At 43.1% G+C, this 24,470-nt stretch overlaps 2 protein-coding genes across 4 annotated transcripts; both read left to right on the top strand.

Annotated features, from left to right (window-relative positions):
* The first annotated feature begins 4,110 nt into the window (after nucleotides 1-4,110).
* LOC148112382 (uncharacterized) lies at nucleotides 4,111-11,855 on the top strand. Of its 3 annotated transcripts, none has more exons than XR_015729448.1 (4): nucleotides 4,111-4,260; nucleotides 7,113-7,265; nucleotides 8,235-8,357; nucleotides 11,506-11,855. XR_015729448.1 is itself a non-coding variant. In XM_087876285.1 (4 exons), the coding sequence occupies exons 1-4, from the start codon at nucleotides 4,319-4,321 to the stop codon at nucleotides 11,622-11,624; spliced, it is 465 nt and encodes a 154-aa protein (XP_087732411.1). In that variant the 5' UTR covers nucleotides 4,267-4,318; the 3' UTR covers nucleotides 11,625-11,855. The 3 variants fall into 3 exon arrangements, 2 of the variants coding, with proteins under 2 accessions (XP_087732411.1, XP_087732410.1); XM_087876285.1 differs by lacking the exon at nucleotides 4,111-4,260 and adding an exon at nucleotides 4,267-4,388; XM_087876284.1 differs by lacking the exon at nucleotides 4,111-4,260 and adding an exon at nucleotides 4,267-4,420.
* Nucleotides 11,856-18,277: 6,422 nt separating this feature from the next.
* LOC148112381 (uncharacterized) lies at nucleotides 18,278-22,999 on the top strand. The gene is made up of 4 exons (XM_087876380.1): nucleotides 18,278-18,638; nucleotides 19,208-19,366; nucleotides 21,202-21,330; nucleotides 22,456-22,999. Exons 1-4 carry the CDS (start codon nucleotides 18,461-18,463, stop codon nucleotides 22,587-22,589), a joined length of 600 nt encoding a protein of 199 aa, XP_087732506.1. The 5' UTR covers nucleotides 18,278-18,460; the 3' UTR covers nucleotides 22,590-22,999.
* The last annotated feature ends 1,471 nt before the right edge of the window (nucleotides 23,000-24,470 follow it).

Below are 24,470 nucleotides of genomic sequence, written 5' to 3'. Positions count from 1 at the left end.
TTATGGCAACTTGAAAGCTGGTCTGGAAAACTTTGCAAGTTGACATTAACACACACTCACTCTGAATAGTTTCCGTTTCAATTCTCTGCACAGAATCAGAAGCTGCAGTCTAAGACACGCCCTGGCTCCAGTCTGTCTCAGCTCCCAATTGGCAGCTAGTTACCTTGTTACCATGTCTTTCCAGGCATGAATATTCTGACAAGGTAGCCCTCCACTTTCGACCACGGTTGACCCCAAAATTTATGTTGCTAAGTGAAACATTTGTTAACCCCACTGTATGTCTTTGCTTGCCACAGTGGTTAAGGGAACCATCGCAATTGTTAAGTGGTTGTTAAGTGAATCTGGATTCCCCATTGACTTTGCTCATCAGGAAAAGGTGATCGTGTGATTCCAGGATTCTGCAACCATCATAAAAACAAACCACTTGCCAAGCTTCTGAATTTTGATCATGTGACTGTCAGGCCTGGAAGCCATCTTTTGCATTGGGCCTTCAGACTTGCTATGTTTACTACTGTGGGAAACTGGGAGGGGGAATGGTATGGAGCATGGGTGATATATAGTCATAATAACATACCTTTCTCAGAGAGTCAAGGACATCTTGCCCTGCACCTGGATGGCTGGAACTGGGAGGCATCTCCAGTTGGGATGGTGCATTGATTGGACCATGTGATGGACATGTGGGTGCTGGGTAGGGACTTGAACTTTCCTTTGGGTGGGGAAAACCTGGAAACTTTCAGATTTGGGTTTTCCCAGATGTGCCAATATGACATCTCTAATAAAATGTAGCTTTGAGGAACTTCAAGTCTCTGAGTTTTTTTCATTGAGAGTGTTACTTGGAACCCTGTCAGACTGACTTCTTTGTTGACTAGACTTGTGAACCAATGTTGATTACCCTTACTGGCTTATACACAGGTAGCCCTCGACTTACGACCATGGTTGAGCCCAAAATTTATGTTGTTAAATGAAACATTTGTTTGCCCCACTGTATGCCTTTTCTTGCCACAGTTGTTAACGGAACCATTGCAATTGTTAAGTTAGTAGCATGGTTGTTAAGGGAATCTGGATTCTCCGTTGACTTTGCTCATCAGGAAAATCATGATCGTGTGATTCCGGGCCTCTGCAACTGTCATAAATATGAACCACTTGCCAAGCTTCTGAATTTTGATCATGTGACCATGCGGGATGCTGCAATGGTCATAAGTGTGAAAAAACACTCATAAGACACTTTTTTTCAGTGCCGTTGTAACTTTGAACATACACTAAAGGACAAGGGTGAAATGCTCTGAAGTCTGCTAAAGGTTCGCTGCACGCGCGCATGCACGATGCGTGCCAAACACAGACTTCACATGCATGCGCACTGCAGGCGCTACCGCACAGCGCTGAAAAAAGAAGCTGAAGAAGCCTTTTCTAAGGTAAGTAGAACAGCAAGGGGGGGGCACAGCTGTGCCGTGCAATTTAGATTCACTAGAAAGGCACAGCTGATTATCGGAAATACCATTTCATCCGAACTGGTAGCATTTTTTAATTACCGGTTCACCCAAACTGGTAGCTTTTATTACTAACGGTTCAGGCGAACCGGTCCAAACCGGTAGCATTCCACCCCTGCTAAAGGACCTGTTGTAATTCGAGGTTTTATACTGCGGTTTTGGTTCTTTTTGTCAAATTTCTGTGAGCCAGCCATGCAAATGTTTTTAACGTTTTTAATGTGGTTTTTTGTTCGTTTGTTTGTTTTTTGTTACAGACTACTTTCCTTGTCGATTAGACTTCTGGGCCAACATTGACCATATTTACCTGTGCTCTGTTTCAACTGCGCTGAATTTTCTAAACCCCAATTCTTAGGCAGGACTTTTTCCTGTCGCAAACGCATCATCTCCCAGATGGCCTTTTTGTATGTATCTCCTTGCTCTTCACTAGTAAACTCAATTCAGTGTGTCCATGCTCAGCTGGAAAGAGGTTTCCATAATATGTATGTTGTGCATCCATGTGTGTGTTGCTATTTTCTCTCCCCATATATACATAGCAGCTATGTGATATCGGGAGTGTCAATCAAGAATTAGGAAACTGTCTCCTGATCTCTGCTCGGCTATAAATTTTTCAGGGTGTGTGTTGAGTTAATCATTACCTCACCCTCAACTACCACAGAGATAATTATGAGGATAAAGGTGTAAACCATAATCATTTTTAAATGTCACAGCTTAAGATGGCATTTTAGGCTGCCTATAAATGAACAAGTAGCCGCTATAATATTGCAATAAAAAGAGAAAAGAAAAAGTACCTAAGATGTAGTCACTAATATACCAATGCAACCAAACATTAACAAGTAGAACGACTTGCCTCCAGAAGTTGTAAATGCTCCAACACTGAAGGTTTTTAAGAAGAGATTGGACAACCATTTGTCTGAAGTGGTATAGGGTTTCCTGCTTGAGCAGAGGGTTGGACTAGAAGACCTCCAAGGTCCCTCCCAACTATCTTAAATCAGAATAGAGCTGGAAGGGACCTTGGAGGACTTCTAGTCCAGCCCTCTGCTCAAGCAGGAGACCCTATCGGGTGGGTTCTACTTACCTTTACTACTGGTTTACAATGGGGCCAAAGCGCAGAAGCTTCTGTGCATGCGCAGAAGCGTTTTGATGATGTCGGGGTCGGTGGGTGGAGCCTCCCTCCGGTTTTACTACCGGTTCTATAGAACCGGTGCGAACCGGGGGCAACCCACCACTGCACCCTATACAATATGAGACAAGTGGCTATCCAGTCTCTTCTTCTGTTCAACCTGGAGTGAATTTTGTAATCAATAATTCCTCTTTAATAAAGTCACCAGGCTATAAACCAGGAGACTAGTTTTGACCTTCAGCAGGAGGTCAACTAGATCAGAGGTCTCCAACCTTGGCAACTTTAAGACTTGTGGACTTCAACTCCCAGAGTTTGCTGGCTGCAGTTACCAAGCTTGGAGACCCCTGAACTAGATGACTGTTAACCAGTCTCTCTCTCTCTCTCAGCTCTAGGAAGGAAGACTGGTGACCTGTTTTCAAAAGTCTTGCCAAGAAAAACCACTGTGACTAATCCAGGCAGTTGCCAGGAACTGAGGAACCAAATTTATGTAAAACAAAAATACTACTTAAGCATGTGTTCTGGCTTTCTTTTTGGGTTCACTTAGTAGACCTCGTCTCTTTTTGATACTAAATTGCTTAAGGAGCTTCAAGAAGATCCTTTGTCAAAACCCTTGAACTAGTTCACCTGACTTTCTACCAAATCATGCAGACGCTTGCCCACTCCCCAGAAATAAAACCCACCTGCAATTTCCTCCACTGAAACTTTCAAAATGAGATGTGAACTGTTTGTAGAAAAGAAGAAAGCAATGGGGGAAGGGGACTGATGGCAAAACATCATCCATGTTTCATTGTCTTCGGAGTTTCTTTCTTTCCCCCATCTGCAGTTGGTAGTTAATTATTTTAAAATGAGCTTGAAGCAACCTCAGAGATTTCCTAGTCCAAACTCCTGTTCAAGCAGGAGAACCTGTATTTCAGACAATAGCTGTCTAGTCTCTTCTTAAAAACCTCCGGTGATGAAGCACCCACAACTTCAGGAATCAAGCTATTACACTGATTAATTTTTCTCACTTTCATGTTCATTAACTGTTCATGTAAATGTTCATTAAGGATATTTCTTCTTAATTCCAGGCTGCTTCTCTCCTTGATTAGTTTCCATCCATTGTTTCTTGTCCTGCCCTCTGCTGCTTTGGAAAATAATTTGACCTCGTCTTCTTTATGGCAACTCCTCAAATACTGGAATACTGCTATGCTGTCACCCCTAGTCCTTCTTTTCTCTAGAGTAGCCATACCCAAATCCTGCGGTATACCATTCTTCATGGGTTTTAATCATCTTAGTTGCTCTTCTCTACACTTTTTTTTCCAAAGACTCAACAACTTTTTTGTAATGTGGTGACCAAAACTGTGTCACCGCTCTTATTTGTTCCTCACTCTGACTTCTGATTTATACAACAGAAATACACAACATCTGATCAGCCCTTGTAATAGTTCCGGCATCACGTGGACAGGAGTTCCATGACAGTTGGTGGAGAACATATAAAACGGCCACACTGGGCATCAGCCAATGGGAATATTCTCCAGGAATCTCATTTCCCAGGCTCCCTTACCAGTCCCTTCTACTTTTCAGGGTGCTACTGGGAGCAGGAAAGGATCCAAGTTGAAGAAATTAAGAAAAATGCCTTTACCTTCATGCGTTCGAAGGATACCCCCTAGACTCGTATGCTTTTCCCTTTGCTTTCTTAATGTCATGCTCATAATGCTAACACTTGGTTCTCATGGATGGACTATGCATTTTCCTGACACCGATATTCACAGTGCTGGACTCTGGGTCATCTGTTCCAGGAGGTATGGATGCCAGTCCATGCAGTCTTCTGATGGTATGCTACAGAGGGTCAAATGAAAATAGCACTATTAACCTGTGAACTTTAGCTGAGTATGCACGCAAACTGTAGAGAGAAATATAAGATAAGTCCTCAAATAAGGAAATACCTACCAGCAAAGACAGTCCTTCTCTTACCGCCTCAAATTTTTGATGTTTCTTGACTTGGCATTGCTTGTGATATAATTGAAGCATTTCTTCAATTTCAAGGTATTTTCCTGGCCTTGGGACACCCTAGACTGACATTGTCACATCGTTGTCACGTGACATATCGTGACTCTCCCCCTTTTCTAAACTGGGCACAGGCGTGGCCAGCGTGTGACGCATCTGGCCCATGGGCCCCAAGTTTGACAGCCCTGCCCTAGACTCTTACTAGTTAGATTAAAATTTATTTGGGATGGGCAGTCTGTGGTCAAGCCAGGTCCCATGTGGTCCTCATCCCTTTTGCGTTGATGGCCAACAATTTGTGTCATGAGAGGTGGCATTTTGTGGCATTATCTGCCACGGTGGTGCAGTGGTTAGAGTGCCATGCTGCAGACTACTTCTGCTGACTGCCGGCTGCCTGCAATTTGGCAGTTCAAATCTCACCAGGCTCAAGGTTGACTCATTGACTCAGCCTTCCATCCTTCCAAGGTGGGTAAAACGAGGACCCAAATTGTTGGGGGAAATAGGCTGACTCTGTAAACTGCTTAGAGAGGGCTGTAAAGCACTGTAAAGTGGTATATAAATCTAAGTGCTATTGCTATTGCTAAAAGGGTGATCTTTCACAGGATGGTTTTTGTTGGTCTTTTTAGAATCAGTTGAAGTGGTGAAATAGGTGCTATAATCTTCTGTCAAAAGAAAGGCAAAAAATATTATTTTGGGGTAGGGGGTGGGGAAGGAGCATATTGCAAAATTTTTATCAACTATGTTCTTACAATTTTTTTTCCAGATATAATTCATAGCAATCACAGTTTCTGCCCCCCTCCCCCACTAGCTGCTAGTTCTATCTTACGGAGAGTTGTGCAAAAAAAGAGAGACTGTATTCTGGCCAGGATTAATGATGATGATTAATGATGATTAATGATAAGATCAAACTCCCTCCTTACACAGCAGAAATTGGAAATTTTGCAGTGGCCAAGAAATTCACTTCTTTTTAGAGGAAAGAAAGGAAGGTCAGAGTGAGTGGGGTAATGAAGCAAAATTTGTGGGCATTCTTTAATGAATTTTTTTTTGGGGGGGATTAGAAATTGTCTCCTAATATTTTTCAATAAGGCAGTAAGTCAATGTTACCGCTTACGCTATTTTTCTTTTTCCTGTTTCCAGACAGCAGGCTGAATGTCAGCAGTTTGATCAGGGGAATTTTGGTGTCAGAGAGGAAAGGACATAGGTGGAACTTAACATATTTATTTGATTTTTATCCTGCCTTTATTACTTTATAAGTAACTTGAAGTGTGTTCTGACCTAGGCTTCCCCAGCAGCACGAAGCTGAGTCCTCATCCTGATAAACCCCTTTTATTTAATTTACAGTGAATTCCTTTCTAGCAAAGTCTTTCCTCTCCCGCAGTCTTTCAAGATAGTTCACAATTACCGACCTTTATCAGGCTTGGAAAGGCCGATATCTTTCAGACGCCACACTGTAACCGACAATACTTGGCAAGAATGCAGGAACAGATCTTCACCCAAATGAACTAATCGTCTCCTGCAGACTCCCCTCCCCTTCGCTCCTCTTTTTTCCCTAGTGGAGGGGCCATTCACTGTATACCTGTGGCTTTACTCCTGAGTCGACCCTTGTTCCTTAGCTGTTCCCTTCTCCTGGCAGCTCTGTGCATGCACACACTGGGAACAGGATCCAGCTGTTCTTTTGCCTTACTGATTTCTGACTCCGAAGACAGCTGACAACTGTCAGACAGTCCTGGCCCCATCTCTGCCTCTGATGCAGAGCCCTCATCAGAACCTTCCCCAGACTCCAGGACTGGCCCATGTTCCTCCCCAACCTCCTCACTGTCCGAATATGCTGCCAGATCTGCTGGCCATTGGCGAGCCACAACAAAGGGGCAAAAATACCTAGTATTCCTTCCTCCTCCTAATTGTCCCAAAAACAACAACCCTGTGAGACGGGTTGGGCTGAGAGAACTGAGTGACTGGCCCGAAGTCACCCAAGTGGCTTTCATGATTAAGGCAGGACTAGAACTCGCATCTTCAGGTTTCTAGCCTGATGTCTTAAATACCAAACCAAAACTTGCTTTCCGCTGTTCTTCTGTCCGAAAACAAAAATGTGGCCTTCCAAAAACCATTTGCATCCTGATTTTTTTTTTTTAATACGTTGTTTACTATGCTGTATTTTTGCACTCTAGACTAGAGCAGTGTTTCTCAACCTCAGTTGCTGAGTTGAGGAATTCTGGGAGTTGAAGTCCACATATTCTGGACAATCGCTGAGGTTGAGAAATACTATTCTAGAGCAAAGGCAGGAGGTCCAATTCTATTGGCTGGCAGTAAACTAGCTTATCTGCTTTCCCAAACCAGGTAATCTCCGTTTAAAAATGGATTCATATTTTTGAACTCTTTGACCAGGGAGCAATAGAATTCAGGCTCGGCTTGGTTGCACCATCCTTGAAATAATTACCTTTTCTTTCGGCATCAATGACAGGAAATATGAGTTTATACCCTAACCGTCATGATCGATCTGTCTCTTTTTCTTTTCCTTTTAGTTTACCTGAATACCATTCGTATTTCCATGATAACAGCTCTTCTAACAGCTGTCATAGCAATGCTGTGGACAGTAGAATGGGATCATGTCATCCACTGCAAACTCATTTTTCTTCCAAAGCCCTTGATGACTTCCATCTTTAATTTCATAGCAGGTATTGTTTGTTGGGGAAATGAATCAATATCTGTAGTAGAACAGAACAGAAGAGCAGAGTTGAAGGGACCTTAGAGGTCTTCTAATCCAACCCTTTGCTCAAGCAGGAAACCCTATACCATTTCGGACAAATGGTTGTCCAATCTCTTGTTTAAAATCTCCAGGGTTGGAGCATCCATGACGTCTGGAGGCAAGTCGTTCCACCGATTAATTGTTCTAACTGTCAGGAAATTCCTCCTTAGTTCTAAGTTGCTTCTCTCCTTGATTAGTTTCCACCCATTGCTTCTTGTCCTGCCTTCAGGTACTTTGGAGAATAGCTTGACTCCCTCTTCTTTGTGGCAGCCCCTGAGATATTGGAACACTGCTATCATGTCACTATCATGCAACACTCAGCTAAAAGACGTGTTTCACAAAATGAGGCTGTTTGGGCAGAGCTCAAAGAACAGGCTGCTCAAAATTGGTTCATAATAACAGAATAACAGAGTTGGAAAAGACCTTGCGAGTCTTCTAGTCCAAACTTAAGCAGGGGACATTATACCATTCCAGAGAAGCGACCGTCCAGTCTCTTCTTAAAAGCCTCCAGTGATGAAGCACCCATAACTTTTGAAGGCAAGCCATTCCACTGGTTAATTGTCCTCACTGTTAGGAAGTTTCTCCTTAGTTCTAGATTGCATCTCTCCTTGATTAGTTTCCATCCATTGTTTCTTGGAAACTAATCAAGGATAGAAATGCAAGGATACTATTCCGCCCATCGGAATGTCTCTCAAATTCTCTTACCCTTGGAAACACTTTCTTTTATCAATATGAAATAATAGGATATTTTCTACCTGAAATGAACACTGACCATGGTATTTTGCAGAGAAAGTTCTATACATTTGCAGTGGTACTTGAGAACTCGTGTCCTGGATACAGTAGAAATCTCCTTGCGGTGATAGTACCACCTCTCTAATTCTCTCGGGGTCTTTTCTAGGGTTCTCTGTGCTGCTAGCAACATTGGTTTTTGAATCCCAATTCAATCAGAAGTTTGTGGAACCAGCACGGAAATGGGCTTTTTACTTGAGTTACATCATTTGCATCTTCTGCTTTTTGTCAGGTGAGTATTTGTTTGTTCATCATATTTATATATGAATAAAAGGACTTATCATATGTATGTATGTATGTATGTATGTATGTATGTATGTATGTCTGTCTGTCTGTCTGTCTGTCTGTCTTTGGTTATTCGGGTTTTCTCCCGTGTAAAGTTGGAAGTGTCTTGGCGACGTTTCGACGAAGTCTCATTCGTCATCTTCAGGCTGGTGTTTTCGGCTTCGTGCTTCTAGGAGCAATGTGTGATCACAGCTGTTTCTTCCTTTTAACTGCCAGTGGGGGTGTGAACTGATTGGGTGGGAGCTTGGCTGTGTTCTGACTGGGTGGAGGTGTGTTCTGATTGGTTGGAGGTTTGGCTGTGCTCTGATTGGATGGGGGGTTGGCTGTGCTCTGATTGGATGGGGGTGTGTTCTGTTTAGGTGGGGGCTTGGTTGTGCTCGGGTTAGTCTGAGTTGCAGGGGGATTTGAGCTGGTGAGCTGCATTGTTGTTGTTTGGCTTCACGTTCGTGGTCGTGCCACATCTTCATGGTGGGTGTCAGTTTGCTTCATGTATGGATTGGAGGGGTTTAAAGTGGCTAATGACGCAGCTGTGGTCTGGCTTCTGGTTTGTGGTCATGCCTCATCGGTGTGGGTTTGCTTTTTGCGTGGATGTGTGGTGGTGACATTCTGTGTGGTTTTCGTGAGTGTGGGTCTGGTGTCATTCTTTGTGTTAGGGACTCATTTGTCAATGAGGGCGGGTTTCCAAATGACTGGTAGGTGGGAGGTACCATCTTGTTTATTCATGCTGTGTGGGCGTTTTTCTATCTCGATGGCTTCTCTGATTATTCTGTTGTTAAAGTGTTCAGTTTTGGCGATAGTTCTGGTCTTTTTAAAGTCAATATCATGTCCTGTGGCTTTAACGTGTTGGACCAGGGAAGAAGTTGTTTCCTCTTTTCTGACTGAGTTCTTGTGTTCTTCAATGCGTGCACTTATTTTTCTGTTGGTTTGTCCAATGTATGTGGTGGGGCAGGCAGTGCATGGGATTTCATATACTCCTTGATTTTCTAACTCAATTTTGTCTTTGGGGTTTCTTAGGATGGTGGATATTTTTCGGTTTGTGCAGAATGCTGTCTTGATGTTGTGTTTGTGGAGGATCTTGATGATTCTGTCTGTGGTGCCTTTTATGTATGGGAGGTGGGCTTTGCCATTTTCCTGTTCTCTGTCTTGGATTTTAGTGGGGGTTTCTTTTTGGATTAGGTTGGTAATCTTATTTCTTTGGAATCCGTTGAATGTTAGTACATTAGTGAGAGTGTGTAGTTCGGTTTTTAGGTGTTGTTCGTCAGCTAAGCGTTTTGTTCTGGAGATGAGTGTCTTGGCTACGGAGTTCACACCCCCACTGGCAGTTAAAAGGAAGAAACAGCTGCGATCACACATTGCTCCTAGAAGCACGAAGCCGAAAACACCAGTCTGAAGATGACGAATGAGACTTGGTCGAAACGTCGCCAAGACACTTCCAATTTTACCTCACCCCATTCCTAAGTGGTCTTTAAGGGATGTGCTTAAGTGCACCATCGTGCTTACCATCCCTGTCCTAATGTTTCCTTTTATTCGTATCCATTTCATGTATTCATAATTATGTTTACACTTGTATTTGTTATCAAATACATGCTTGACTGACTGACTGACTGACTGACTGACTGACTAAATAAATAAATAAATAAATAAATAAATAAATAATAAATAAATAAATAAATAAATAAATAAATAGTTGTCTATCTCCCAGTAAAATGACCCTTGGAGACTTGCAATAAAAAGAATCATAACATCCAACTAGAGACATGGTGGCTCAGTGGCTAAGATACTGAGCTTGTCGATCGAAAAGTCAGCAGTTCAGCAGTTCGAATCCCTAGTGCCGTGTAACGGGGTGAGCTCCTGTTGCTTGTCCCAGCTTCTGCCAACCTAGCAGTTCAAAAGCATGTAAAAAATGCAAGTAGAAAAATAGGGACCACAGTGTTCCATGTGCCTTTGGCGTTGAATCATGCCGGCCACATGACCATGGAGACGTCTTTGGACAGTGCTGGCTCTTGGGCTTTGAAATGGAGATGAGCACCGCACCCTAGAGTCAGGAACAACTAGCACATATGTGCAAGGGGAACCTTTACCTTTACCTTTAACATCTAACTATTAAATACAAATCAAAGACATCGACAATATTTTTGATAAAAAAGACAGTTGAGAAAACTGGTGTTAAAAACAATGAAGCCACCTCATTAAATTGCCATTTTCTTGAGATGCCCTGTGTCTGCTGACCCAGCCCATATTTTGAGGGACTTGCTGAAGGATGCCAAGGATGGGGCCAATCTCACACCTCATGGTGAGGGTGGGGGAGATGTTCCATAAGATAAGTGCCATAGCAAAAAAAAAAGGTCCATTTCTTGGGTCCATCAGATGAAACTCTTCAGCAGATGGGGCCTAGGGCATGCATCTTCTGCCAGATCTGTAATTGGGTGGAGGTGGCCCCTCCAATGTGGCAACGATGAGAGCAGCTCCTGAAGAAACCGTCTCTCTCACAATCCCATTCCACTCAATCCCACCCACAATGATAACGGAACGTAATAACAGAGTTGGAAGGGACCTTGGAGGTCTTCTAATCTAACCCCCTGCTCAGGCAGGAAACCCTACACCATTTCAGACAAATGGTTGTCTAATCTCTTCTTCAAAACCTCCAGTATTGGTGCATTCACAACTTCTGGAGGCTAGTGGCACCACTGATTCATTGTTCTCACTGTCAGGAAATTTCTCCTTAGTTCTAAGTTGCTTCTCTCCTTGATTAGTTTCCATACGTTGCTTCTTGTCCTGCCCTCAGGTGCTTTGGAGAATAGCTTGACTCCCTCTTCTTTGTGGCAGCCCCTGAGATATTGGAACACTGCTATCATGTCTCCCCTAGTCCTTCTTTTCATCAAACTAGACATACCTAATTCCAGCAACCATTCTTTATATGTTTTAGCCTCCAGTCCCCTAATCATCTTTGTTGCTCTGTTGTTGCTCTTCTCTGCATCTAATCATCTTTGTTGCTCTTCTCTGAGATATCTTGACATTAATTTCCAAGCTGGTTTAAGAAGACCTCCCAAGCTTTTCCTCTCAACCTAACCTAGTTTTGCCTCTTTTTCTCCCAGGACTCTATACCCTACTGAATTACAAATGGGCGCTTTGGGGAACACGATTACCCACCGTGGATAAGACTGAAGAGACGCATGAAAGAGAAGCTGAAGTTGCCCCATCTTTACTGCTATGAACCCCTGATTTTTCTATATTGGAATCCGCTTGGACCCTGGGCATTGTAAGGGGCCAGAGAGTCTCCCCTAAGCAGGGGAAACTTTGGGCTGTCATCACATTGTTCACTTCTATGCCATATAAAAACAATAATGCAGATTTCTCTATTCAGGGAAATATTCCACGACTCCTTTACTTTTGATTGAACTTCCCTGCAATGTATGTCCTACATAAAATTTATTATTTCGGTGGACTATCTATTGTATTTTCTCAAGAGTCCTGTGTACTTCTTAAGTATCCTCTTACACAAAGGACGCACTGAGTTTTATATTATTCCTTAACGTCTACCTTGTTCATTGCACATTTACTTTCTTATTTATTTATATTTTACATTAATATTTAATATTGTCTATTCATTAAACAAGGTATGGGGAGAGAATAAAATGGCAACTGACACCCTAGCTTATTGAAATAAATCATAACAGCGTAATATAAAATGGAGCCCGTTTAGTGGCCAAAGGCACCAGGCTAAAAATCATAAATTCAAGTCCCACCTTAGGCACTAAGCCATCTTTGAGCCAGTCACCTTCTTTCAGCCCTATGAAGGAGGCAATAGCCTGCCATTTCTGTAAAACCTTGCCAAGAAGAAGCAAGGAAGGAAGGAAGGAAGGAAAGAAGGGAGGGGGAGAGATCGAGAGAGGGAGGGAGAGAGGGAGAGAAGGCGAGAGAGAAACTGTAAAAAGTCCAAGTTCCATAAGGTATAATAAGATTAATATCTCAGCCACGGTGGCGCAGTGGTTAGAGTGCAGTACTGCAAGCTACTTCTGCTGCCTACCGGCTGCCTGCAATTTGGCAGATCGAATCTCACCAGGCTCAAGGTTGACTCAGCCTTCCAACCTTCCAAGGTGGGTAAAATGAGGACCCAGATTGTTGGGGGCAATATGCTGACTCTGTAAAACGTTTAGAGAGGGCTGTAAAGCAGTGTAAAGCAGTATATAAGTCTAAGTGCTATTGCTATCTCTACATTTTAAACAATGAAATATTTCCTCATTCATTCATTCATCCCACCCGCCCGCCCACCCATTCATTCATTCATTCATTCATTCATTCATTTTTTTTTTTTTTTTTTTAATTTGATTTATATGCCGCCCTTCTCCGGAGACTCAGGGCGGCTTACAATGCGTTAAGCAATAGCCTTCATACTTTTGTATGTTTTATACAAAGTCAGCTTATTGCCCCCACAAACTGGGTCCTCATTTCACCTACCTTAGAAAGGATGGAAGGCTGAGTCAACCTTGAGCCTTGGAGAGATTCGAACCAGCAGAAATTGCAGGCAGCTGTGTTAATTACAGGGTGCACTAAACCCCTGTACTATCAAGGCTCATTCATTCATGTATTCCTTCCTTCATTTTAAGCAGATTTACAGAGACTCAAGTGATAAGACATTCCAGGGACCCTTATCTTATTTGGATTTATTTCAGGCAAATCAGTTCCATATTTGCCACAAACTATTTTATTACCAATAAAGAGATGGCAGGGATTCACTGAGCACCAACACTGAGCACCAGCACAACCTGGTGGGATCCAGACTTGCTCTGGCTTCAAAATCCAGACTAAGTCAGCCAACATTGCCTTGGAATAACACTGTTTTAGACTCCAAGACCATGGTAGTGGACAAAAACTAAATTAGATTGAATTACAATGTTTTATACATTAAATATTAAATTTCAATTTCATGTAAATAATGTGAATTAAACTATTGATAGGATTCTTCTTCTCATTATTTTTCCTCTAGCATCATATTAACACTGTCACTCTCATGGCAGCCTTTGGAGGACACAAGAGTTTTCATCAAATTTTTTTGGGGGGGACTTCAACTGGTACACCCTAAGCAAAGTTTTTCAGCTGTACAAAAGCTTTACAGAAATCTAGTAGTCTAATCACTTCACTTTGGCTGATACTTAGCACTGTTAAAACTATATGGAGCTCTATCCTCGGTTTTAGTTCTAGGACTTATATTCACAGATGTCCCTACAAAAATGGCCAGCTTAAAAGGTAAAGGTAAAGGTTCCCCATGCACATATGTGCTAGTCGTTCCCGATTCTATGGGGCGGTGCTCATCTCCATTTCAAAGCCGAAGAGCCAGCGCTGTCCGACAACGTCTCCGTGGTCATGTGGCCGGCATGACTAAACGGCAAAGACGCACGGAACGCTGTTTCCTTCCCACCAAAGGGGGTCCCTAGTTTTCTACTTGCATTTTTTACGTGCTTTCGAACTGCTAGGTTGGCAGAAGCTGGGACAAGTAACGGGAGCTCACCCCGTTATGCGGCACTAGGGATTTGAACCGCTGAACTGCTGACCTTTCAATCGACAAGCTCAGCGTCTTAGCCTCTGAGCCACCGTGTCCCTTAAGGAAATGATTAAAGCCCTGTGCCTTTCTATGGAGATTAATGAATTTTATGCCTCCTTTTAAAAGACAAACTATGTATTTTTATCCCCATTCAGTAATTTCCCTTAGTTTTCTTTTTATTATTAATTTATAATATAAAATACAACAATACAAAAGAAAATAGTAGGAAAGATAGGGGAGGGGAAAGGGAAGGGAAAAATGACTTCCGACTCCATTTGGTGCAGTAGAATAAGATAATAATATCAAGGCTTCCTGTTTGCTGCTGGCCGCCGCCAGACGTTCCTTTGGGATCGTCAGCTTCCACTGCCTGTCAGAGCCGCCTTCACAACGGAACGGCGGCTCGAAAAAACTCCGTTCCCATGAGGAAACGGAGATAGAGCCGGCAGGGGTGGGTAGAACTCTCTGCAGAGTCCCAAAAGTTTTTCTTTTACTTTTGGGATGGAGCGGATGAGATGCCCCATATCCCCAGCCGCTGCTCCGGGCTTTGGGAGACCTCTGCTAATGCAGAGCCAGGCGTCAAAAGCAAGCCTGCGAATTTGACAGATTACTCAAAGAAAATGTGAGCTGGACCTGTAATACTGAAGCGCAAGTATTTTACTTATCTTTTAAAAATTACTTAAGAGAATAGAGGAAGAGAAAGAGGAAAAAAGTTTCTTTTTAAAATGGCGTCTGCCGCGGCTGGAGAAGAGTTTGAGAGGGAAAGTTCTTCCGTTTTTTATTATTACAATGTAGCGGAATAAATACCACTGGCTACATTTGTAGACAAAACTCCGCTCCTGTTTTTGTTTTTCTCTTTTTCCCCTGGAGGCCTGATTCTTGCTGGCTGGAAGTCTTTTGTCTTGTTTTTTTTTTTTTTTTCTAACAAAGCCTGCTTAGGTGGAAACATGGCACTGAGGCTTGTGAAGTCAGACAAACAAATAGGTGGGGGGGATTCCCCCACTAAGAATTTAAAGGAACAAGTTTTAACTCTTCAGTCCCAGAAACCTGATTTTAATATAATAGAATTTCTCTTAGAGGAGATTGAAAGAAGGGATGAGATTGTGAATCAGCAACTTGAAAAATTTAAGCAGGAAACTAAGGAATTGGTGAAATCCAAGTTTGACTTTTTGCAGCAAAAAATTTTAAAAGTGTCAGAATTCATGATTCGGTTGGATACAAATACTAATTTACTAGAGTCAAAAATGGATGAAATTCAAGATAAATTGGACAATAGAATTCAAAAAATTGAAAATGATTTGTTAAATATTCAGGATTATAGTTCAGAAGAAAAATTTAAAATGGATGCTGACCAAAAGTCTGGTAATGTAGAAAATCTGCAACAGAGGATTGAAAAAGAGGTTCTAAAGATACAATATAATTTCACAGAATATGCAATAAGACTTAGAGGTTTGCAGGAAAATAACAGAGATGACTTAAGGAAAATATCTTCTGAATTTCTAGCTGGGATTTTAAAGATTCAACCTGAGGAAGTGTTTTGTAGGATTGACAGAGCTTATCGAATAAACTCCTGGACTGCCAAGCAAAGGCAATTGCCTAGAGATGTGGTAATCTATTTTTCAGATAAAGAAATTAGGAATAAAATTGTGCAAAATTCCTTCAATTCTAATTTGCAATTGTATGGAAGAAAGATTTGGATTTACAAGGAACTCCCACCTAAGATATTAATGGAAAGGAAGAAATTTGGCTTTCTGGTGTCTGAGTTAAAAAGGAGAAATATTCAATTCCGGTGGGACGTCCCAGTTGGTATTATATTGAGATATCAAGGAGAAAGATACCAGTTAAATACTGTTGAAAGAGCGGAAGAATTTTATCAAAATAGGTTGAAAATGAATTTAACGTCTTCAGATATAATACAGGATAAGCAGAAGGAGCTGGAACTAAAGACAGAGACTGTACCAGATAAATTGCCTTTGGATTTATCGGATACCCCAGCTGGATTATCTACAAATTTGAGAGAAGTGCCATCTGATTTTAATGTGATGACTTATCAAGGCAAGGACAAGCATGGAAACCAATTAGAGGATATACAAGGGATAAAAAAGAAATGTGAGACACAAAAAATTAGGATGGAAGTCAAACCCACAAAAAGAAAACAAAAAAAGAAATAGGTTGTACAAAAATAGAAATTTCTAACCCAAGCAACAGTGAAGCCAGTGATTTTAAAATATGAATGATTATGTGAAAACATAGAGGAGGCGACATATTGGTCAATATCATCCTGAGGATAGTGGCAGATCTCTGCATTGCCGTAATTTTGGGACATGGAAAGAGCCTCAAATTGATGGTTTTGAATTATCTACTTTGAAACTTCTTTTTGTGTTGATAAATATATTATAATTATCTTGAATTATAAGGCAAGAGAATCACATTGGGATATGCAGAAGATCGGGTTGTTACCCAATACGATGATGGAAATTAATAATCCTGATGAAACCCACAATTATTATTATATGGAATATAATTATAATGTCACTCGGGTGGTTGTTTTTACTTTTATATATATAAGAAGATGTTTACTACTGATGGGGGCAGATATGATTGGAGATCTTGAATAAACTGTTGCATCAGCAAGCTATGTTACCCTATTATGGATGTTGGTTTTAACAATCCAGTGGAAAGACTTCAAGAAGATATTATATGGACTATAAATTTAAAGTTATTGTCTTTTCTTTTTTTATTTAGATACAATGGAATATATATATATATATATTTTTAAGTAGTGTGGGCAGTGAATTAAAGATATCAAGAATTGTTGTGTATGGTAAATTTGTAAGACAGTGGGTGAATAAGCTAGCTACAGACTGATTAGTTTAAGAAAAGGGATTTTTAAGTGATACATTTAGGGGAGTGGAGGAAATGGATAGAGTGGAATAAATGTTAAATTAGATTTTATGGGGAGCCCGCTTTGAAATGTTATTAAAGTAGGACTTATCGTATAGTTTTAAAGTGGAAGGTGGTTTTGAATTGTTGTAATAATGTATAGATATAAAACACTATTATGCTAAATTAGAAGTTATTTTATAATAGTTATAGTATAATGTGTTTGGTTTTTTTTGTTTTTTTTCTCTTCTTCTTTTCTGAAATGTATGGATAAAGGGGGATTTATAATACTTTTAGTAAGTAAAGGTCAGTATTTTGAGGAGGGAGTAAGTAATCTGTTATGAATTAGGGTTTTTTTTTTGTTACGAAGAAGTCACAGGGGGGGAAGGGTGGGGAGGGGGGGTTAGGGAGGGGGGGAGGGGGGGGAAAAAGGGGGAAAAATTTGTATTTGAAAACCTTTTCAATAAAAAAAAAAAAAAAGATAATAATATCAAACCTCAACTTTTTTGACTTTTACATAATAGCATAGACTTGCGATGGTGAACCTATGGCACACGTGCCACAGATGGCACACAGAGCCATATCTGTGGGCCCATGAGCATTACCCTATTTCAGCTCCAGCATGCATGTGAGCAGTGGCCAGCTGATTTTCGGGCCTTCCAGGCCCACTGGAAGTCGGGAAACCGGCTGTTTCTGGCCTCCAGATGGCCTCCAGGGGGTGGGGAAGACTGTTTTCACCCTCCCCAGGCTCCTAGAAAGCCTCTGGAGCCTGGGGAGGGCAAAAAATGGGCCTACCAGGCCCACCCGGCCAAAAACGGGGGGAGCGCAGGGGGGGTGGGGTGGTTGCGCGCAGATGTGCGAGAGCGGAGCACAGGGGGCATTGAATTATGGGTGTGGGCACGCGTGCAACCCCCCCTCCGTGCTCCCCCCACTTTTGGCACATGATGGCAAAAAGGTTAGCCATCACTGGCAGAGACATTTCTATAACAACAAACCCATCTAATCGGTAAAACCCAAAATCAAAGTCTCATTTTTTCCCCCCCCCACCTCGAGCACAAAGTCCAGAAGTGGTTTCCAAAAAGAAACAAAAGTATGGTTTTTTTTTTTTCCTTTAATCAAAGCAAACAATTTACCCATTTCTGCTAACTCCATCAACCTTTTTTAAGCCATTCATCCATTGTGGGAGTCATGTCTCTTAGTTTTCTTTATGATTTTTGTTTCTAAATTCTGCCTATGACCTAAATTGTGGCTATACTGTTCCTGGAAATGTACATTAGGATTGGTCTTGATGAAGAAACTACATCCATAAATAAATTCTTTCCAATCCTTCTTTTCTGTTATTACATTTCTTCCTCCAGTGAGGGAGTTTAGCACCCCACTGCGTTCTTGTGGATCTGGTTCTAGTAGCAGAACCACCGTTCCATGACAGTTGGAACCCAGGATGAAAGAAGACAACTAAAACCGTCACGACAGAAAAGAACCCAAGAAGGATTCCCCCTTTGGGTTTTCCCCTCTTCCGAACCTTTCTTCCCTTCCTGTCTTCTCTCTGTATGTTGCTTTCAGTCATGCCTATGTCTTCCTGCAGAGATAAAGGAAGGAGCAGAAGACTTCTGTAACAGCGGGCCCTCATGATTTCCTACAAAAGCATCAGTTGTATCCTAACCTTCATTAACTTTGTGCTCCTCCTAACTGTTGTCTTATCTCCCTTTTGGTTCGCCTATTATGCACATGTAGATCTGTATTATATGGGCCCCTGGATCATCTGCTCAGAAAAATTTGTCTGCCGAATTGTGAAAGATGTCGATGGTACGGCCTATGGGGTACTTAAAATTTCCTAGTGTAGAAATCAAGGGTGGGCTTCAAAAATTTTAGCAAGGGGTTCTCTGCCAGGTTGCTGGGTGGGCGTGGACATGGCGGGCATGGCCTAGTCGGCCTCCTGCACCACAGTGGGGGGAGGTTTGCCCTCCCTGGGCTCCGGAGGCTTTCCTTGAGCCTCTGGGAGGACAAAAACAGCCTCCCCAGGCTCCAGAAGCCCTCTGGAGGCCAGAAACAGGCCCGTTTCCGGCCTTCCCGAACTTCCAGTAGGTCCATTTTTTGCCCTCCCTGAGCCTCCGTGTGCGCCCTGCACTTACCTGGACCACGTGGGGACTCCTGGAAGGGGCAGGGTAGGTGGGGCCAGCCAGGAGTGGGATGATTGTATGTTGAGGATTACCTGTATCAGAGTGATGGATGACAAGAGTCACCAACAAATATAGAAAGAAATCAACCAGCATCTCAGCTGCTTCACATGGAAACCTTTCCGGCTAAAGTAGGAATTATTCTTAATAACTCACATTCTTTCTTTTTCTCTTCCCCAAACCCATTTTTTTCCCCAGCGTACATGATTATCTGTCGAGTCCTCTTGATGTTAGGTCTCACCGCATCTATCACATCTGTACTATGGATTCAGTTGGTAAAAAGGAACCAACTCTGTGGCCATCCGTTCCGTTGTCCTTCCCAAGCTTTGAGGGCTTCTGCCTTGAGCTTCACTGCAGGTAACGCTACAGTCTACACAATTTGCCTTAAACATATATCTGGATTTTTGCATTATTGTAAATAGAAATAGCACTTAGACTTATATACTGCTTTACAGTGCTTTACAGCCCTTTCTAAGCGGTTTACAGAGTCAGCCTATGGCCCCCAACAATTTGAGTCCTCATTTTACTAACCTCAGAAGGATGCAAGGCTTAGTCAACCTTGAGCCTGGTGAGATTTGAACTGCTAAATTGCAGGCAGTCAGCAGCCAGCAAAAGCCTGCAATACTGCACTCTAACCACTGTGCCACCATGGCTCATAATACTCCCAGGCTACAGGTTCTAGACAGTGGAGAAATCTTATTATAGTTTCTTGACAAAGCAGCTCTGTGTAGCTCATTTTTCTCTAGGTCAACTAGATTGTGACCTTGTGCAGGTAGTCCTTGACTTACAACAGTCCACTTAATGACCGTTTGAAGTTAACGGCACTGAAAAAAAGGGACTTATGACCATTTTTCACATGTACGATCCCCAGGGTTATGTGATTCGACTCATATTGATGACTCTTGCAGTGTCCCATGGTCATGTGATCCCCTTTTGTCACGTCCTGACAAGCAAAGTCAATGGGGAAGCCAGATTACTTAACGACTGTGTTACTAACTTAACAGCTGCAGTGATTCGCTTAACAACTGTGGCAAGAAAGGACATTGTCATTTTTCGATGCTATCTCAAAATAAATGAATTTCCAGACTGCCGATCTTTAAGGAAATTTTCTCTTTATTTGAGCACAGCGATCTGATCCTGGCTCTTTCGCGGTCAGTACTGACCTTTGCCCCCCCAATCCCTCCCTTTCCGATCCCCAATTCTCTGCTTCTCATTGGCTATCTTCCAAGTCACTTTCCTGATCTCTTCTTCGTCAGATCACAGGAATGTCTCCCCCTTCTCCCATCTCCGAGGAAACAGAATCTTCAAAGGGATTTAGTAGGCAAAAGTTCAAGCTTCTCCCCTCTTTATATATGTCAGTGCTGGGACGCTGACAGACGTAAAATAGGGTAAAAGTCACTGTTTCGCTTAGTAACAGAAATGTTGGGCTCAATTGTGGTCATAGGGTGAGAGGGTTGCCTGTATCACTAGGGCTGGATTTACCTTGTTTTGGAAAATATTGAAGGGAGGGGTACAGAATGACAGGTGAGTTTATTTATGGTCTCTCCCATGATAGCATTCATAGTGTTACATGCTACATGAATGTCCCATATGAAAGCCATTGTTTTTAACTGTTCAGATTCCGTGGTAGAATTTGTTTTCTTATGACTAGAAAGAGTGCAGAGAACAAAGACGATTAGGGGACTGGAGGCTAAAACATACATTGAACGATTGCAGGAACTGAGCATGGCTAGTCTAGTGAAGAGAAGGACCAGGGGAGACATGAGAGCAGTTTTGCAATATTTGAGGGGCTGCCACAGAGAGGAAGGGGTCAAGCTATTTTCCAAAGCACCTGAAGGCCAGACAAGGAATAAAGGATGGAAACTAACCAAGGAGAGACTCAACCTGGAAATAAGGAGAATTTTTCTGACAGTGAGAGCAATCAACCCATGGAACAGAAGTTGCCTTCGGAAGTTGTGGGAGCTTCATCACTGGAAGCCTTCAAGAAGAGACTGGACTGCCATCTTCCCAGAAATGGTGTAGGGTCTCCTGCTTGGGTCGGGGAGTTGAACAAGATGGCCTACAAGATCCCTTCCAACTCTGTTAAATCTGCTAAACATTTGTCTGAACTGGTATAGGGTTTCCTGCTTGAGCAGGGAGTTAGATTAGAAGATCTCCAAGATCCCTTCTAAACTCTGTTATTTGTTTCACAGGACTCAGTATGCTGGTTGCCATGTTGATCTTTGAACTGAAAATGAATGATAAGAAATCAACCCCAGTTCATAAGAAGAAATGGGCTTTTTATTTAAGCTATATCGTCATGATCCTGTGGTTCTTTATAGGTGAGCCCGATGGGGCGGGGGAGAAGACTGCAGATAAACAGAGAAAATAATAATTGTGAAATCCTTCTTCTGTGTTGGATGACCAAAGTCCAGAATACACATATACCACGTAGCGGTTGGGATGTATTTTTGGGGTGTGTTTGGGTTAAAGATAGTAATAGCACTTAGACTTATATTCCACTTCACAGTGCTTTTGCAGCCCTCTCTAAGCGGTTTATAGAGTCAACGTATTGCCCCCAGCAATCTGGGTCCTCATTTTACCAACCTCTAAAAGGATGAAAGGCTGAGTCAACCTTGAGCCTGGTTAGAGCCAAACTGTCAAATTGCAGGCAGCCGGCAGGCAGCAGAAGTAGCCTGCAATACATGCATTTAACCACTGCGCCACCATGGTCTCAAAGGGACACCAAAGAAGTGAATTTCTGCTTTCTAAACCACCAGGCCTTAATAGGCCTTCTAGTGAGTTTTCAATGTCCCAGAAAACGTAGGGCTGAAAATATTTGGGTAGGTTTTTTTTTTGAATTTGCAAATTTTGGGGAGAGGATGGGAAAGGAGATAAAAGTTTGAGAGTTTCACAAGCTACAGTGGATACAGAAGAGTTTATCCTTGACTTTCATCCATGTTCCAATCAGTTCAGGGGTGGGCTTCACAAATTTTAGCAAGGGATTCTCTGCCCGGTTGCTGGGTGGGCATGGCCATAGTGGGCGTGGCCTAGTCACCATCTTGTACCATGGCAGGGATGGTTGTTTTTGCCCTCCTCAGGTTCCAGAGGCTTTCCTTGAGCCTCCAGGAGGGCGAAAATGGCCTCCCCAGGCTTTGGAGGCCCTCTAGAGGCCAGAAATGGGCCCATTTCCGGCCTTCCTGAACTTCTGGTAGGCCTGTTTTTCGCCCTCTCTGAGCCTTCGTGCATGCCCTGCAATTACCTGCATCCAAAACGGGCCGCGTGGGGACTCCTGGGAGGGATGGGGTGGACGGGGCCAGCCAGGAGTGGGATTTGAGGGTTTCCTGAACTGCACAGAATCTTAGCTAGAGGTTCTCCCGAACCCCTGCAAACCCCCAGCAGCCCACCCCTGAATCAGTTGTTGTCCTCCCTGATGGGTTTGTTTGTTTGGTCAATTTTCTTTTCAGGTATCTATAACTTAGTGTGTTACAAGTATTCACTTTGGGAGACCATGGTCTATTTTGGCAACCTTTCTCCATCGAAGATGCAACAGGAACAACTGCAAAGGCCCCTTGAACAAACTGACCAGAATCCTGGTTGACCATGGACATATGGAGGAAATAAACTCCTTACTTGGTAATTTCTCACAGATGCCAACATCTTTGAGGTGTCTCCTTCGGAAGGGACTCATTCTACGGTGACTATTTGTCAGAAGGATTTGTTTCTCGCTGCAATATTTTCTTGACTCTAGTATGTTCCCATTTCTGCGTTGGGCCATCCTGGAGAGAGATTTCCTTCAAGAATATTTGGGTTCCTCAGTCAAACACTGAACACGTTTTTCATTAAACTTCCTTTTGCTCAATGTAGTTCTCTTCATGCTACTCAATGGGTGTAAGTGAATAATGCTATTGATTTACTTAATAAGAGCATTTTGGTCTGGATGTACCACTGACCAGGCTCATCGTTATATTATAGATGTGTACAGTTTATTAATAAAATGTATATTTTGCAATTTAATGTAGGTGCGTCATGTTACATTAGACATTTATTTTGAAATCTAAAATACGTAGAGAAATTACAATTGCAATGACCTGATTGATAATACATGAATCCCAGTGGTGGGATTCAGCCGGTTCAGGCGAACCGGTAGCAGCGACCTGCGGGTGGCCCGCCCACTCACCCCGGCGCTATACCGTCCTATTTAGCCACGTTTTCTAAGCCACGTGCATATGTGCAAGCTGCGCACACAAGCAAAGCGCATGCACGGAAGGCAGTGCGCATGCGCACATTTTCGGTGCTGGGTGAACCAGTTGTGCAAATATGTGAAACCCAATTCTGCATGAACCCAAACTCAGATTGATTATGTACCATCAAGTCAGTATCAATATTCACAAACCACAAAGGTAGATTTTCCACAACGGGCCGGATATGTGCAGTGAATGTTTGTCTCCCCCTTTGGGGTCTTTTTGGAGGGGGACAGAAATTCTGACTCGGGGCCTGCTTCAGCCTCCTGGTGTGGGACTTTGGGTGAAGGCTGGAGGGAAGTGCTGCTGGTGGCGAAGAGCCAGAGGGCCTTGTTCCAGTGGGATTGCATCAATGGTGGGTTGTCCCCGGTTCGGACCGGTTTGCAAGAAATGGTAGTAAAACCCGTGGGAGGCTCCGCCCACCAACCCGGACGTCGTCAGGAAGCTTCTGCGCATGTCCGTGGTCCCGTTGCAAACCGATAATAAAGATAAGTAGAACCCACCCCTGGATTGCATCATGGCCTGGAACCAGCTGACCATCTCAGCCCGCTGAGCCTCCAGGCGCCGGTACCTGGCCTTGCACTCCTGCAGGTCTTCCCTCTGCTTGGAAAGCCTATGCTCGTAGTCCTAAGCGAGGTGCTTCTGCTGAGCCTCCTTCTCGGTCGGATCCAATTTGAACTGAGCTGTTTTGCCAACTCTTTCTCATGGTGGCTGCTTAGCTCCCAACAGCTGCTTCCTCTTGGGATCCTAAGGAGTCTGGGCATGGAGACAAGGAGTGGCTGGGAGGGGAGGGGTGAGTAGAGGCTGGCGAGGCACCCCTCAACCTGAGTGATGTCGAGTTGGCCATGCCCACCCAGTCACATGCCCACCTAGCCATGCCCACCCAGCCGGTCATTAGACAGATCATATTAGCAGTCCGCGGGATTTAATATTATGAATTTAGTGGTCCCTGAGGGCCGAAAGGTTGGGGACCCCTGGACTAGAAGATCTCCAAGTCTCCCTTCCAGAGGTGGTATTCAGTCGGTTCATACCGGTTCGGGCAAACCAGTAGCAGAGATCGCGGGTGGGTCCACCTACGCGCTCCAGCGCGATACTATCCTATTTAGTCACGTTTTCATGGCAGGGCGCATGCACGCGAAGTGAGCCTGCGCGGATGCACGCGGGACGAACCGGTGGTAACCATATCCGAAGCCCACCTCTGCTCCCTTGTAACTCTGTCATTCCATTAAGAACCCTCT

Source organism: Pantherophis guttatus, chromosome 10 (genome assembly GCF_059756535.1).
Source record: "Pantherophis guttatus breed Tessera chromosome 10, ASM5975653v1, whole genome shotgun sequence".
NCBI classification, from domain to species: domain Eukaryota; kingdom Metazoa; phylum Chordata; class Lepidosauria; order Squamata; family Colubridae; genus Pantherophis; species Pantherophis guttatus.
Note: the sequence above shows the minus strand (reverse complement) of the source record. Positions and strands in the feature narration are given on the sequence as shown.